The sequence below is a fragment of the Aythya ferina genome (genome assembly GCF_964211825.1).
Source record: "Aythya ferina genome assembly, chromosome: 25".
NCBI lineage: Eukaryota > Metazoa > Chordata > Aves > Anseriformes > Anatidae > Aythya > Aythya ferina.
In genome coordinates this window covers 6,102,968-6,115,651 of record NC_140323.1, presented here as the reverse complement: position 1 = coordinate 6,115,651, position 12,684 = coordinate 6,102,968, and the positions used below count along the sequence as shown (strand labels likewise).

General features: G+C 62.4%; 1 protein-coding gene across 2 annotated transcripts; it reads right to left on the bottom strand.

Annotated features, from left to right (window-relative positions):
• Positions 1–1,730: 1,730 nt before the first annotated feature.
• CSF1 (colony stimulating factor 1) lies at positions 1,731–9,998 on the bottom strand. 2 transcript variants are annotated; one of them, XM_084498222.1, is made up of 9 exons: positions 9,899–9,998; positions 8,520–8,651; positions 6,718–6,780; positions 6,197–6,376; positions 5,788–5,965; positions 4,038–4,846; positions 3,685–3,740; positions 3,482–3,534; positions 1,731–3,188 (listed from the first exon to the last, which is right to left on the bottom strand). In XM_084498222.1, exons 1-8 carry the CDS (start codon positions 9,917–9,919, stop codon positions 3,483–3,485), a joined length of 1,491 nt encoding a protein of 496 aa, XP_084354348.1. In that variant the 5' UTR covers positions 9,920–9,998; the 3' UTR covers positions 1,731–3,188; position 3,482. The 2 variants fall into 2 exon arrangements, with proteins under 2 accessions (XP_084354348.1, XP_084354349.1); XM_084498223.1 differs by having other exon boundaries at positions 4,038–4,165.
• Positions 9,999–12,684: the final 2,686 nt, after the last annotated feature.

Here is a 12,684-nt window from a genome sequence, read left to right as displayed (position 1 = left end):
CAAAACCACCCCATTTTAACACTGCTGAGGCAGATCATCTGCTTTTAAGGCATACAAAATAAAAACAGATTTTGGAGGGTCTCAGGCACCCACCGCCTTCTTCAAGCCCCCGGGGATTATTTTCCACCCTCCTGTACGTGCATGGAGTGATGGGAATGGCTCCACCACTCCCCCCCTACCTATATGGTTCCCAAAAGTGGGCACTGAAAGCAGGTTTTGCTCCCCCAGATCTCCTCTCTGTGCTTTTGCCAGTTTGGGGGCGTCAGGGTGAGTACAGGAGAGGTGTAAATCTGGGAGGGGTTCACCCCCCACCCCAGCAGCCAGGATCTTTGCTCTGACAGCACCACGTTGCCGAGCTCTGCTGCGTGGCCGCATCCCTGCCATCATTCAGCTCCAGAGTGAACACTCTCTCCTCTGCTGCTGGCTTCCACCTGGAGCTGCCTGCAGGGCAGGGGCTGGCTGCCCCCAGCCCTCCCAGCCCGGGCACCCTGCCCACCCTCTCCCCACCACCCAGGCAGCCTCTGACCTTAAACACCCCCCCACTGAGACCATAATGACTGTGGCCTGGATCGGCGGGATATATATAGGTCCCACTTCCTTGGGAAGGGGATGTGGACCTGGGAAACCCCCGGCTGCTGCTGGGGAGAGGAAGGGCAGGGCTGAGTCAGCTCTCCTCGAGGAATCCTGTTTGTCAGCAAACAAGGCCCCAAAGCCCACAAAGGGCTCCCTGGCCCCATCCTGCCCCCCCCCCCCCCCGCCTCGTGTCCCCAGAGAGCGATAGGGGCAAGCGACAGGGGCAAGCGATAGGGGCAAGCGATAGGGGCTCAGTCCCGCACTGCCTGAGCCGCAGACCCCACTCAGGCCCATCATGGGGCTGCAGGCAGTGGCAAAGCCCCCTCCTCAACCCCCCGTGTGCCCCCGGGGAACTGTCTGTGTGCAGCAGCAGCAGGACAGGGGCTCGGGCAGCTGGAGGGGGGAGAAGGAAATAGCTTGCGGTGCGCTGCCTCGCCAAGCAAAGTGCTCGCAGGAAGCAGCCTCAAGTGTGTTTGCTTTTAGCAGCTGCTTCAGCTCCTTCCCATGCATTTTGGGGTTGGGGGGGTGGTGGTTCAGCCCTGCACCCTCACTCGCAGCACAGGGATGCGGGTGGAATGCCCCAGGCAGCAGGAAGGCCGGATCCATCTTGCCGCCCTCCTGCCGTGACCGTGAACTCCAGCGCGCATCAACAGGAAAAGGGCAGGGGCAGTGCATACCCTGACCCCAGCACCGGCCCCATGCCTTGGTCACAGCCAGACCTTGCCCTGCAGCCCCCAGCCCCCCCCCCAAGGGGGCTCCCTGCAGATCTGAGCCTCACTCCTTAGACCAGTCCCAGGTCAGTGCTGGGCCAGCTGGAGCACCCCAGGGCCGGGAAACCACCTCCCCTGGCTTTCCTGCAGGGGAAGGGAGCGGGACAGCCCCCAGCTTGCTGCCAAGGGGCAGGGGGCCAGGCAGAGCAGCTGAAATGCCCCCCCCCCAGCACAGGCAGAAGTCACAGATACACAGCTGCAATGAGCATGGAGCCATCGCTGTCCCCATCCCCACATCCCTTCTGCTCTGGGAGCCAGGGTCCCCCTTCCACACCCCACAGAACGTGCCCCGCATCAGCACAGACATCCAGGCCAGGACACCCCCATCCCAAGATGCATCCCCCTACTCCCTGCCTCCCCCCCCAATCAGTTCCCACCATTGCAAAGTGCTACACATCTGTGTTTATTAATAATATTAAATATACAAGCCATTTTCTATTCTTTTCTTTAAATAGACTTCTTTAAATGACTTTGTATAAAATATTTCACTGTATAAAAAAAAAAAAAAAGAAAAAAAAGAGGCAAAACGAGCCCATCCCGGTCTGACCACAGGCTGTCTCCCCCCCCACCTCCCCCTCCGTGCAAAGTGTTGCCAGGTTGGAGGCTTACACCAGCGGGCACCCAGCCTGGGCACCCTGCTGCGGGGCTTCTCTCCTGACTTATGCTGGTCTCTCACCCCAGGAAACATCTCCTTTTGGCCGTCATAAATACACATAGAAAAATTAATCGTAATGCTTTAAAAAGTGTGGTTTGTTCCAATTTTCTTCCACTGTATAAAAATAATGCTTCAAATCCAAAGAGCAGCACGGCCACGCTCAATGCGGGGCCTGGGGAACGCTGCAGGGGGGCAGGATGAAGCCCAGGGGCAAGGGCAGCTTGTGCAGGTGCACCCCAAGGTGCTGTCGGTACGCCCCAAGGCAGTGCCAGGGGGGACGCTCCAGCTCCCACCCATGCGAAAGCAGCCCCTGCACCGCTGCCTTCCCCTGCTCCAAAGCACAGTTGCAAAAATCCAGTCTGGAGCGAGGCCAGCTCGCGGCAATAACCTTGCAGGGAGGCAGGAGCCCTCTTCCCCCTGCCCCCCCCCAAAAAACAAAAACAAAAAAATCTTCTGTCGGATAAAGGCATTCATCCACCACATTAAAATAAAACCCTAATGCACAAAGCGGTGCCAGGCAGCTCCCAAGGCCAGCTCAGGTGCGTAGGACGTGCCACAGCGGCAGCAGGACGGAGATGGCACCAAGCGTCAACCCCCTGCCTGGGGGCATTAAATATTCACAGTGTGAGGGTTCTCCCCTTGCAGTTCAGGGCATGCAGTCTGTGCAGGCACGGGGAGGCAGAGGGGTGGGGGGGTCCCGGCCATGGCTCCTCGGCAGCTGGGGTGCAGGAGGGGTGCACAGGGTGCCATCCAGCTCCTGCTGTGCCGGGGTGGGAGAGGAGCAATGGGCAGCGGCGAATCCTGGCTGGATCCGGGGAGCTACTCCTCTCCGAGCTTCAGGCAGTGCAGCCCAAATCCGACACTGTCCCTGTCCCGCAGCCAGCGCCACGCTCCGTGCACCGCAGCCCTGCCTCTGCCGCCGGCCCCGCAGAGCCCCTTGGTGATGCTCCAGCGCCTTCCAGCCATGTGCTCCCAGGTGCCGGGGTTCCGCACGGGGTGCGTCCCCCCCACCCTTCCGTCTTTGCCCGTGGTTTTGCAGTCTTCTGCCATGGGGCTAGGGAGGGGGGGGGTGTGAGCATCATCGCCGCCGGGGGGAGGCTGCAGCAGGGCCAGCACGCACCGGCCCTTCTTCGCACAGCGAGGAGCATCCCCGTCCGTCCCCCGAGCAGCTTCACATCCCACCTGGGGCCCTGGGGAGAGCAGAAGTGTCAGTGGGACATGATGCTAAGGAGGGGAGTAATATGTTTTTTAAAATGGAAAAAAAATAACAAATGCATTTTTAATATATTATTTAAATGTATATAAATCCTAATAATGAATTAATAGGCTACAAAACTGCACACCGGCAGCATCAGGGCACAGCCCTGCTCATCTGTGTGTCCCCACCCTGCTCAGCACTGTCAGCAGCTGAATAAAAAACAAAGCCAGCGCCTGCAGGGACAGGGAGGGGTCCAGCCCCTGCCCCTGGGCCCCCCCCACTCACCTCACAGCTCCTGCATCTCCACCTCCGGGCACCCCCTCGCTCCCTGTAGCGCCCTGCAAAGAAAAGCCCAGGAGGGGATTAGGGCAGGATGGCCCCAGCCAGGGTCCCCAGGGCGGGGGCCACAGCCAGGGTGTGTGTGTGTGGGGGGCTCCCTGGAGCCCTCTACCAAGAGCTGTGATGGCACTGGGTGACCCTGCACCCACCTTCGCTCTGGCTCCTCAGGGTCGCAGCCCCCCTCTTCCAGTGGCCTCTCCAGGACCTGCACGGAGGGAGAGGGAACGGGGGGTGAGCCCTGGGAATGGGGCTTCCCATGGGGGAGGCTCCCACCCCCTACACTCAGTAGAACAAAACCAGGAGAAGGGGGTAGAAATCTCCCCAGTAACACCCCTCCACCCTGCTCCGCATCTCCCTGCCCCATAACGGGGGGCACTGACAGGAAGGGGGTTCACACGGTCCCCATGTCAACCCATGCAGCACCCCACTGGAAATCCAAGAGATGAGTGGGGAAAGGGAGGCAGGGATGGATGAGGATGCTCACAGCCAGGGATGGGCTCACCTTGGATTTATACTTGTAGAAGAGCAGCCCGCCCATGGCCAGCAAGACAGCCACAACGCTGGCCACCATGACGTATATCAGGAGCTCCCGGTGGCTCTCCCTGGCTTTCGGCTCCTTCCTATGTTGCTCTGCGCTCAGAACAAAGCTCGAGTCAAAGCTGGGTCCGGCCCCGCCGTCCTCGGGATCCCGCAGCCGACTCAGCCCCCAGCCCCGCGCCCTCGCGCTGTCCCCAAGGCTGCCCGGTGCCCGGCCCCGCGCCGACGGGGCCATCCTGGAGAAGCGGAGCTGCGTGACCGGCTCAGGTGTCTCCGTGGGACGGATCCTGGCCCCGCGGTGGCCCACAGAGACAGTGCTGGGGGACGCTGCTGGCATCTTGGTGCTCATCCTCTGGGGCGAGGAGGGCTGATCTGGAAGGACAGAGGCTCCGGTGCCCTCCTCCGCCATCCCTCGGGAGGGGATGGAGATGTCCTCAGCTGCCGGGTCGGCGGTGGTGGCCGGATCCAGGAGGGCTTCGGCGTTGCTGCTGGCTCCAGCCGTCTGCTGCATCCTGGGGGACACTGCTGATTCCATGTCACTGAGCTCGATTCCTGGGACCTCGTCGGTCCCTGAGCTGCCCTCCAAGCTACTGGGGGACTGAGACAGGGCGCTGCTGCCTAACTCAGCGAGGGTGCCATGGAGGAAGCTGAAAGGGACCTGGGCACTAGCGGGTGCCATTTCTCTGCTGGCATGGGTGGCAGAAGATAGGGAGGGCTGGGTGGCAGAAGGGAGGGCAGGGGACAGGCAATTGCAGTCAGGATCTGTCCCCACACCTGAAAGAAGCAGAGAGAAGAGACGGCCGTGGGGTCACTAGCCTCCAAGAAGGGCAGACAGCAGATCTGAGGCAGGGGAAGCTCCCCCAGCCCCCTGTGTTCCCATGCGAACCAAACAGCCCCAGGAAGGAGAGCGAAGGGGAGGCAGGAAGCAGGCAGGGCCAGACATGGCAGCAAGACAGAGGTGACAGGAACCAGGCAGGATGAAGCAAGCCCCATCACCGGGTCCCCTGAGCTGACAGCAGCGGGTTATCCACAGCACAGCATCGCTGACAGGAGCTGGCCAGGTTCAACGTCCCCATGGTCCCCACGGTGCGGTGGCAAGGCACAGCCCAGCACAGACGACAGTGAGACATCTCCTCCACAGGCATGCAGACAACAGCGTGGGTGCTCGCGCAAGCACAGACGGCAGCAGGGGCTCTTCCACCCCAGCGGGCAACACTTGGCATGGTGGCTGAGCCTCACCCAGCCTGGAGGCATTTACTCCACAGGACCATTCCCAGGGGAAACTGAGGCACAGGGCAGCAACGGGGCTCAGCTGAGGTCATGCAGCATGCTGGCTCTTTTGCCAACCCAGATGCTCAGTCTTTGGAGATGAAGCCAAGCCTGATACCTCAAGCCGAGCCGATGGAGCTGCCTCCTGACACTCCTCAGTGCCTCTCTCTGGCCTTGTTTCCAGCTGCATTTCCCATCCCAGCAGGATGCGGCCCCCCCTCTGAAGCTTTTCCCACCCCCAGAGGGTGGTTGGCCCCTTCCCCAAACGCAGACACAGAGCTCATCAACACCACGGGGACGGCCACCAGCCGAGCAACGCAGACAGACCCACAGACACGAGCTGCACCCACGTGTGCACAGAAGGTGCACGCGCGGCTCTCAAGCTGTCCCATGCAGGCAAGCCTGCGCTGGGTTTGGCAGGCAGAGGCAGAGCCCCGGTGCCTTACCTGGCGAGGAGCTGGGCTGCCTGGGCCCCACGCACATGCTGCGGTACACCTGGCTGCAGTCCTTCTCGAAGGTCTCCTTGCTCTGCAGCAGCAGGTTGATGTCCTGGAAGAACTGCTTCACCAGTGCCAGCATCTCATAGGGGGACGTGGTGAACTCCTCGAAGCACATCTCTGAGAGCTGGAGGAAGAGCTGGGCTCAGCACCGGGTCCCAGCATTTGCCCCGATCCTGCCCGGTGTCCCCACTGTGGGTACAGTGCTGCACCCGTGGCTGGGTCTGACCCACATAGGGGCTCCCCACAGCCACCCAGCTCTGATCCACTTCCAGGATGCGCCCACCCCACAGGCAAGCACTCAGCCCCATACCCCTGTGGGTCTGGCAGCCACCAGGAAGGGCAGAGGACCCCATACCATGCGCTCCTTGTCATCCTCCTCCCTGATGCAGGGGTCCACGTTCTCATCAATGCTGTCATACATCCTGCGCACCATCTGCATCTTCTTGGCATTGGAAGAGTTCTCCTTGAACACTGTTCTGTTTAGGATCTTGCCCAGCAGAGGAAAGGCAGCTTTCACATAGCAGACGGAGTCACTCTGGGAGGGCACGGACCCCCAGGAGGAGAGACTGGTTACTGCATGGGTACAGGGAGCACCATCGTCCCACCCCCCCTGGGGAAACTGAGGCACGGAGACACAAAATGCCTTCCTGTGCTCCCACAGTCTGCCTGAGCTGATACTTCACAGCCTGACCAGAAGGGCTATGAAGTTCCCCACAAGGGGCCTGTCCTGCCTCCTGCAAAGGGGGACGATTGAGGGGACGTGGGGTCTGTGGGCAAAAGGGGTGCACCCCAATATGGACACCCCAAAGCACCCAGGGAGCCAGCCCCAGTCCCTGTCCCCTTCCATCTCCCAGTACCTGGCGAGGAGCCACTCACCAGCTGCATCTTATTGATGAACTTGAAGGAGACCCTGCCCGGATGCTGCATCTGGGTGTCCGCCTGCAAGGACAGAGCGGGGTGTCAGCCCACAGCCACGCAGTGCAGCAGGAGGGGGCACGACCCAGCCCTGCCGCCTGAGTGTGCACAAGCCCCCCGGACCCACAGTGCTGGGGGCTCTGCTCCCCCACACACTGATCCCACACCCTTCTTCTCCTCCAGACACTCCCCTAAGGTCAAGGCCAGATCTCTCCTCCCGCCAGGATGGCCCCGTACCAGGGACGTCCTGCCTCCCCCACCGTTCCCTCTCCATCCATCATTCTCCTCCTCCCCACCCCCCTCCCAGCCCAGCTCGTGCTGCAGCCAAGCTGCAAAAGAGCATCTGCCACCTCCTGCACCGGGGCACTTCACAGCACGCCAGGATGTGACCATGACACCGAGATCACAAATCCCCAGCTCTGCACAACACTGGAATCCTGCAGGCAGTGCTGCCGCCCAGACCTGAGCAGAGCCCCGTGCCATGAACATTTCCCAATGCAAAAGGAGGAAAATCCCCCAAACAACCGCCCCAAAGGCAAGCCCTCCTCCAGGGCGTGCAGCCCGCCTCCGGGCCCGCATCCCAGGCTGGGAGGGTGCGGGCTGCCAGAAGAGCTGTGCCGTACTGGAAACAATTGCTCCATTATCCCACGGGGCTGCAGCGAGGGCCGGCTCTGCAAACGCCTTTGCACGGCCAGAGGAGGAGAGGATTGCGATTCCAGCAGGGAAACCATGGCTTTCATTCAAACCTGCACCATCCCCTTTCTCCCCCTGCCACGCGCCCGTTTTTGATCCCGGTGGGCTGCAAAGCAAAGGCTTCCTGGGGGCACAGGGCTGCAGGAAGAGCCTGGGCAGAGGAAGCCAAGCTTGCAAATACAACATCTGCCAGCTCCTGGCACCGCAGCTTGGTGCTTAAAGAGGAAGAGGTAAAGTGAGCCCGGACATAGCGGTTACATGCTAAGAAGTGGCGGCTGAGCTCGGTGCAGGATTCAGTGGCACCGCTGCTGCCTCTTGCTCCCTGTTAGCTGCGAGGCCAGCAGTGCCACAACGGCAGAATTTAATCTGCGACAAACGCATCCGTACAAATCCCTGCGTGCCCCTGATTCCCGTGCCTCCCCTGAGCATCCGCGGGCAACCACGTAATTCCCACTCAAGAGGTGAGCCAAGGGCCAGCACAGGATGCAGCCCCGGCAGCAGGGATGGGGCCAGGATTCGTCTCCCCCGGGGAGAGTGCGAGCACCCGGCACTGCCCATGCGCCACGCAGAGCAAAGGCACCCATCGCACCAGCCCGGCTGGCTCCATCGCCTGGCCAGCGGCCCCCCTCACTGCCTGCCACCCACCCACAGCCCCATTGCCAGCCCAGCTTCCAGGCAAGCAGCTGGACTCAGGAATGCAGCCAGATTCCTTGGCTTAACCCCTGCGCAGCCGTTGCAGCCCGGAAAACACCACAGTCCCAGTCCTCTCTGCCACTTCCCCACTGTCCCCTGCCTCGTGCTCTCTGTGGCAGATGCTGGTGCCCGTTGCCCCCTTCCAGCTCACGTTCCCAGCTGTTTCTCCCACTGGCACTTTTCTGCAGCCACGCTCACTCAAGGCATGACGGTGCATCACTCCCAGCTCCCACTCATGTCGGGTGCCCACTGATGCTTGGCTCCTGGGTGCTGTCACTTTGCTCGTGGAGCTGCTGAAGAGCTTGCGGGGGCTGATTGGCACCCACCCGGCCCCAAGCAAGCCTCTGTCCTGCAGCAGGGCCCAGGAGGGCACTCACCAGCTCCTCCAGCTCAGCCAGGTGCTTCTCCGTGATGATCTGCTGGCAGTAGCTGTTCTGCTCCGTCTCATGGATGCTGCAGATGAGTAGGAGGAGGAGGGACGACAACACGGTGCAGCGGAGCAGGCACACCTGAGCACAGCAGAGCAACGGCTCAGAGCGGTGCTGGACCAATGAGCCCCCCGCCCTTCCCTGCCTCCTCCCCCAGAGGAGCCACCTTTGCAGTAGACGACACACACACAGACACACACACAGACACACACACAGACACACACACAGACACCCCTGTCCTCCCACCCGTGCCCATGCCATCCTGTTATTTTCAGGCACCAGGTCAGAGGGGAATTTCCCAGTCGCCAGCAGGCACAGGGGCTGAATGGCCGAGGCACAAGCTCCCCCCCTCCATCCAGCCCCGTCCCCTCTCCCCACCGTGGCTCTCATGCCTCCGCCCCAGCTGCGGGCAGGGGTACTGAGCCACCCACCCCCAAAAATCCTCTCCCACCCTCCAGACTCCCCAGCCTCCACCGTCTGCACCCGCAGGGCTATTTCCACGCGTCGGCTCTGGCATCACCCCAACCTCCCCTCCCAGCTCCCTGCAAGCCGCGGGGAGGCCCGAGCACCCCGGTGGGCAGCGGGGCTCCCCCGGGGCTGACTCCCCCGCGACAGGGACTGGGCAGAGCCCCCCCGTGGGGGACACGCGTGTCCCTCATCCCAGCACCGAGAGGGTGCCCGGGTGGCGGCCGGGGGGAATTTCCCTGGGAGCCAGCCCAGAAATCCTCCCGGCTTGTGAAACTGCGGATGCTGCCCGAGGCACCGGCGGGCCACGGCCACGGCTGGCTGGAGCCTCGCCCCGCCGGGACGGGGCTGGGGACCGGGACCGGGACCGGGACCGGCGCTGGGACGGAGCCACCCCGCGCCGGGACCGGGACGGAGCCAGGGACCGAGCCGGGGTCCGAGCCTCCCGGGGACGGGGATGGAGCCACACCCCGCCGGGGACGGGCTGGGAGCGAGAACCGGGACGGGGCTGGAAGCGAAAGCAATCGGACACAGGGGGCCGGGACGGGGCCGGAGCCTCCCGGCGCCGGGGACGTGGCCGGATCCGGGGGTCTCCAAGGGGGGGCCCTCGCCACGTCCCCTCTGCGAGCCCCGGGCGGGGACACGGGGGCCGGAATACGGCGGGGCGGGCGGGGGGCACCCGCGAGGAGCCCCGTGCCGGGGGGGGATCCGCACAGGTGGCAACGGGACCGGAGCTGGGAGCGGAGGGGGGGGGGGGACCGAGAAGGAGGGAGGGGGGGCGGCAAAGAGGGGAGGGGGTCTCCCGGAGCCCGGCGAGGAGCTTAAGGGGTGGGAGGGAGCGGGGGGGGGGGGCGCGAGGGTACCTTGGCTCCGAGGCGGGGCATGGGGGCTGCCGTGGGGCCGGGGTGCCGCGGGCCGGGCGGTGCGGGCGAGGCGGCGAACGGGGCCGGGCTGAGCCGCCGCCGCCGCCGCGCTGCCCTTTATAGGGCCGCGGCAGCATGTGGTTTATGAGAAAGGGCTGGCGGGCGGCCAGCCCCCGGCGCGGCGCGGCCCCGCTCGGCTCCGCTCGGCCCCGCTCGGCTCGGGCCGGGGGGCGCGGGGCGGCCCCGCCATCCCCCCCCCACCCCCTTGATATCCCCCTGCCCATCTCCCCCTGCCCATCTCCCCCCCCATCTGTCCCGTGCGGCTCGCGCACGCAGGCACATGCACGCGCACACACTTGCGCGCGTCCAGGCCTTGGAATGGGGAGAGAGATGGGGGGGGGGGGGGGCGTTGGACACCCGCTCGTATGCGCGGGCACGCCCCGGGCACGCGCACACTTGGACACACACAGGCAGCTGCGTGCACAGCCCTGGAGCTTGCACGCCCGTGTGCACGCAATGCACACCCCTCGGAACATGCGCACGTGCACGCGCGTCCAGGCACGGCCCTGGCATGTGCACAAGTGTCTGTGCACGCACAGCACTTGGAATGTGCAGAAGTGCGTGCACGCACATCCAGGCACGGATCTGAGGCATGTACACACCTGTATGCACATGCACACCCCTTGGAACACACACGTGTGCATGCAGACACAGCCCTGGGATGTGCACACATGTATGTGCATGCACACCCCTGGGATGTGTTGGTATGCATACACACATGCAGACAGGCACACCCCTGGATACGTACACATGTGCACACACACACAAGCATGCATGCACAGCCCTGTGCACACACACACATGCACATACAACACACACACAGCACCTCACATGCATGCACAGCCCCCACACCTGCACACGGACACAGTCCTGCATGGACACCCATGCAGGCACAGGCGTACACATGTGCATGCCCGAACAAACACTCTTGTCGTGTACAATTGCGTGAACTCCTACATGCACATGCACACACAACTGCGTAGCCATGCAGCTGTGTGCACACCTGTACATACCCGTTGCACACACGGGGTATATAAACACAGTCCCTGCCTGGGATACAGAAACGTGCTCATACACAAACACACACGCCAGTGCAGCACATGTGACTTTGCGCCTTGCTTTTTATCCATGCCAGAAGTTTTCCTGCAGGAAATCCTGCAGGAGAAAAGCCCTTGTGAGAAACTTCTGCCATGCAGAGGGTTGCAGAGGGTTTGGGACAGGGTGCCCCCCGCTGCACCTGGCAGGGTGCAGGTTGCAGGGCTCCTGGGTGCCCTGGATGCTGCTCAGGGCAGTGAGTGCCAGCAGGTGTGAGCAGGGCAGGAACAGAGGCATTGCGGGACAGGAGGACGATGAGAGACCCCAGGGCATTCGGCTGATTCCAGCTCCCCCCAGCTGCTTTTCCTATTGCTGGTGCCAGGCAGCTAGTGGGCTTGGAGGTGTGGGAATGGGTCTGCGTGCATCGTCACGCAGATCCATGTATGCATGAACGGATGCATTCGCACGGGCATGCGAGGACAGATCTGTGTGCACAGATGTGCATGGATGGCTCCACGTGTGCATGAACAGCTCCACTTGTGAGGGTGTGCATGAAGGGATCCGCGAGTGCACGGACCTGTTCATGCACTCCTGTGCACAGAGATCCATCTGTGGACAGATCTGGGGACATGCCACCGCCAGGGACACAAAAGCCACCAGTGTTAGGCACTCAGCATGCAGAAAGCCCCACTCTCTGCTTTGGGGGTTTTCCTGCTCTTTGCCTGTTTGTTTTGCACGCAACTGGAAACAATTAGTTGTCAAGAGGCAAAATGTTTGCTTGCAAAGTGTTCGTCACACCAACAGGGAAGCAGAAAGCAAAATACTCTGCAAACACAACTAGATGTAAGCAGTAGCCCTGGGCTGCAGCGGTGACAACGGTGCAGTGACAAGGGGCCACGTGTCGGTGACAGCCACCACATCCGAGCTTCGAGGAAGCAGCAATATCAGCTCCTCGAGGCCGGAAACGCGAGCGGGGTTTCAGAAGCTGCTGAGGGTTTTTCTTGGAGCTGAGATAACCCCAGAGAGAGGGGGGACAGGGCTGGGGAACTGATGAGGAGCGATGGGGATTTGGGGTCAGGGCAGACCTGGGAGCCATCCAGAGATGGGGACAGCAGTGACAGCCCCCAGAGGGCATCACATCTGCACTCAGGGGTGCCACATAGGCAAGCTCTCTTCTCACCCATGAGTGCCCTTTAGGATCCGCGCTCAGATAAACATCAATGCTAAGGATGGTGGGGACAGGAGAGGAAGGATGCTGGGGTTAAAAGCCAGCTGCACTCCTGAGCACCCTCCTCCCCCCGCTGCTGAGATTGTTTTCATTTTCCACCATGAGCTGTCAGAGGCTTAGCGGCGCCTGGCAGTGGGAGGAAGCCGAGGTGGGCACCCAAGGGACGTGGCCGGGTGACGCCAGCCTGGGGGTGACTCACGGGGACCCCGTGCACATGCTTGGAGCCCTTGTGCGCCCGATGAGGGCTGCGCTGCTCCTTCTCTCTTGCACACTCTCCCCCCGCCTCCTCTTTAAGTGACCGGATAATTGTCACAGCCCAGAGTCATGGGACAGTGTTGTCGTATCGCTGGTGAACGCGGGGTTTGGACGGACGGCGCCACGCTCGGGTTAATAATCCACCCCCTGCGCGCGGGAAGCAGAGGAAGCAGACGCCTCTTTTATTTTGGCAGGGAAGTGCTGTCAT

What these genes read in the sequence shown, in the direction of transcription:
- CSF1 (XM_084498222.1), bottom strand. Translation starts at nt 9,919, where the DNA reads ATGCCCCGCCTCGGAGCCAAG. An exon ending in TGGCTGAGCTGGAGGAGCTG is followed by an intron (nt 6,781 to 8,519) that starts GTGAGTGCCCTC and finishes CTGTCCTTGCAG; the next exon opens with GCGGACACCCAGATGCAGCA. An exon ending in CCTGAGGAGCCAGAGCGAAG is followed by an intron (nt 3,535 to 3,684) that starts GTGGGTGCAGGG and finishes TTTTCTTTGCAG; the next exon opens with GGCGCTACAGGGAGCGAGGG.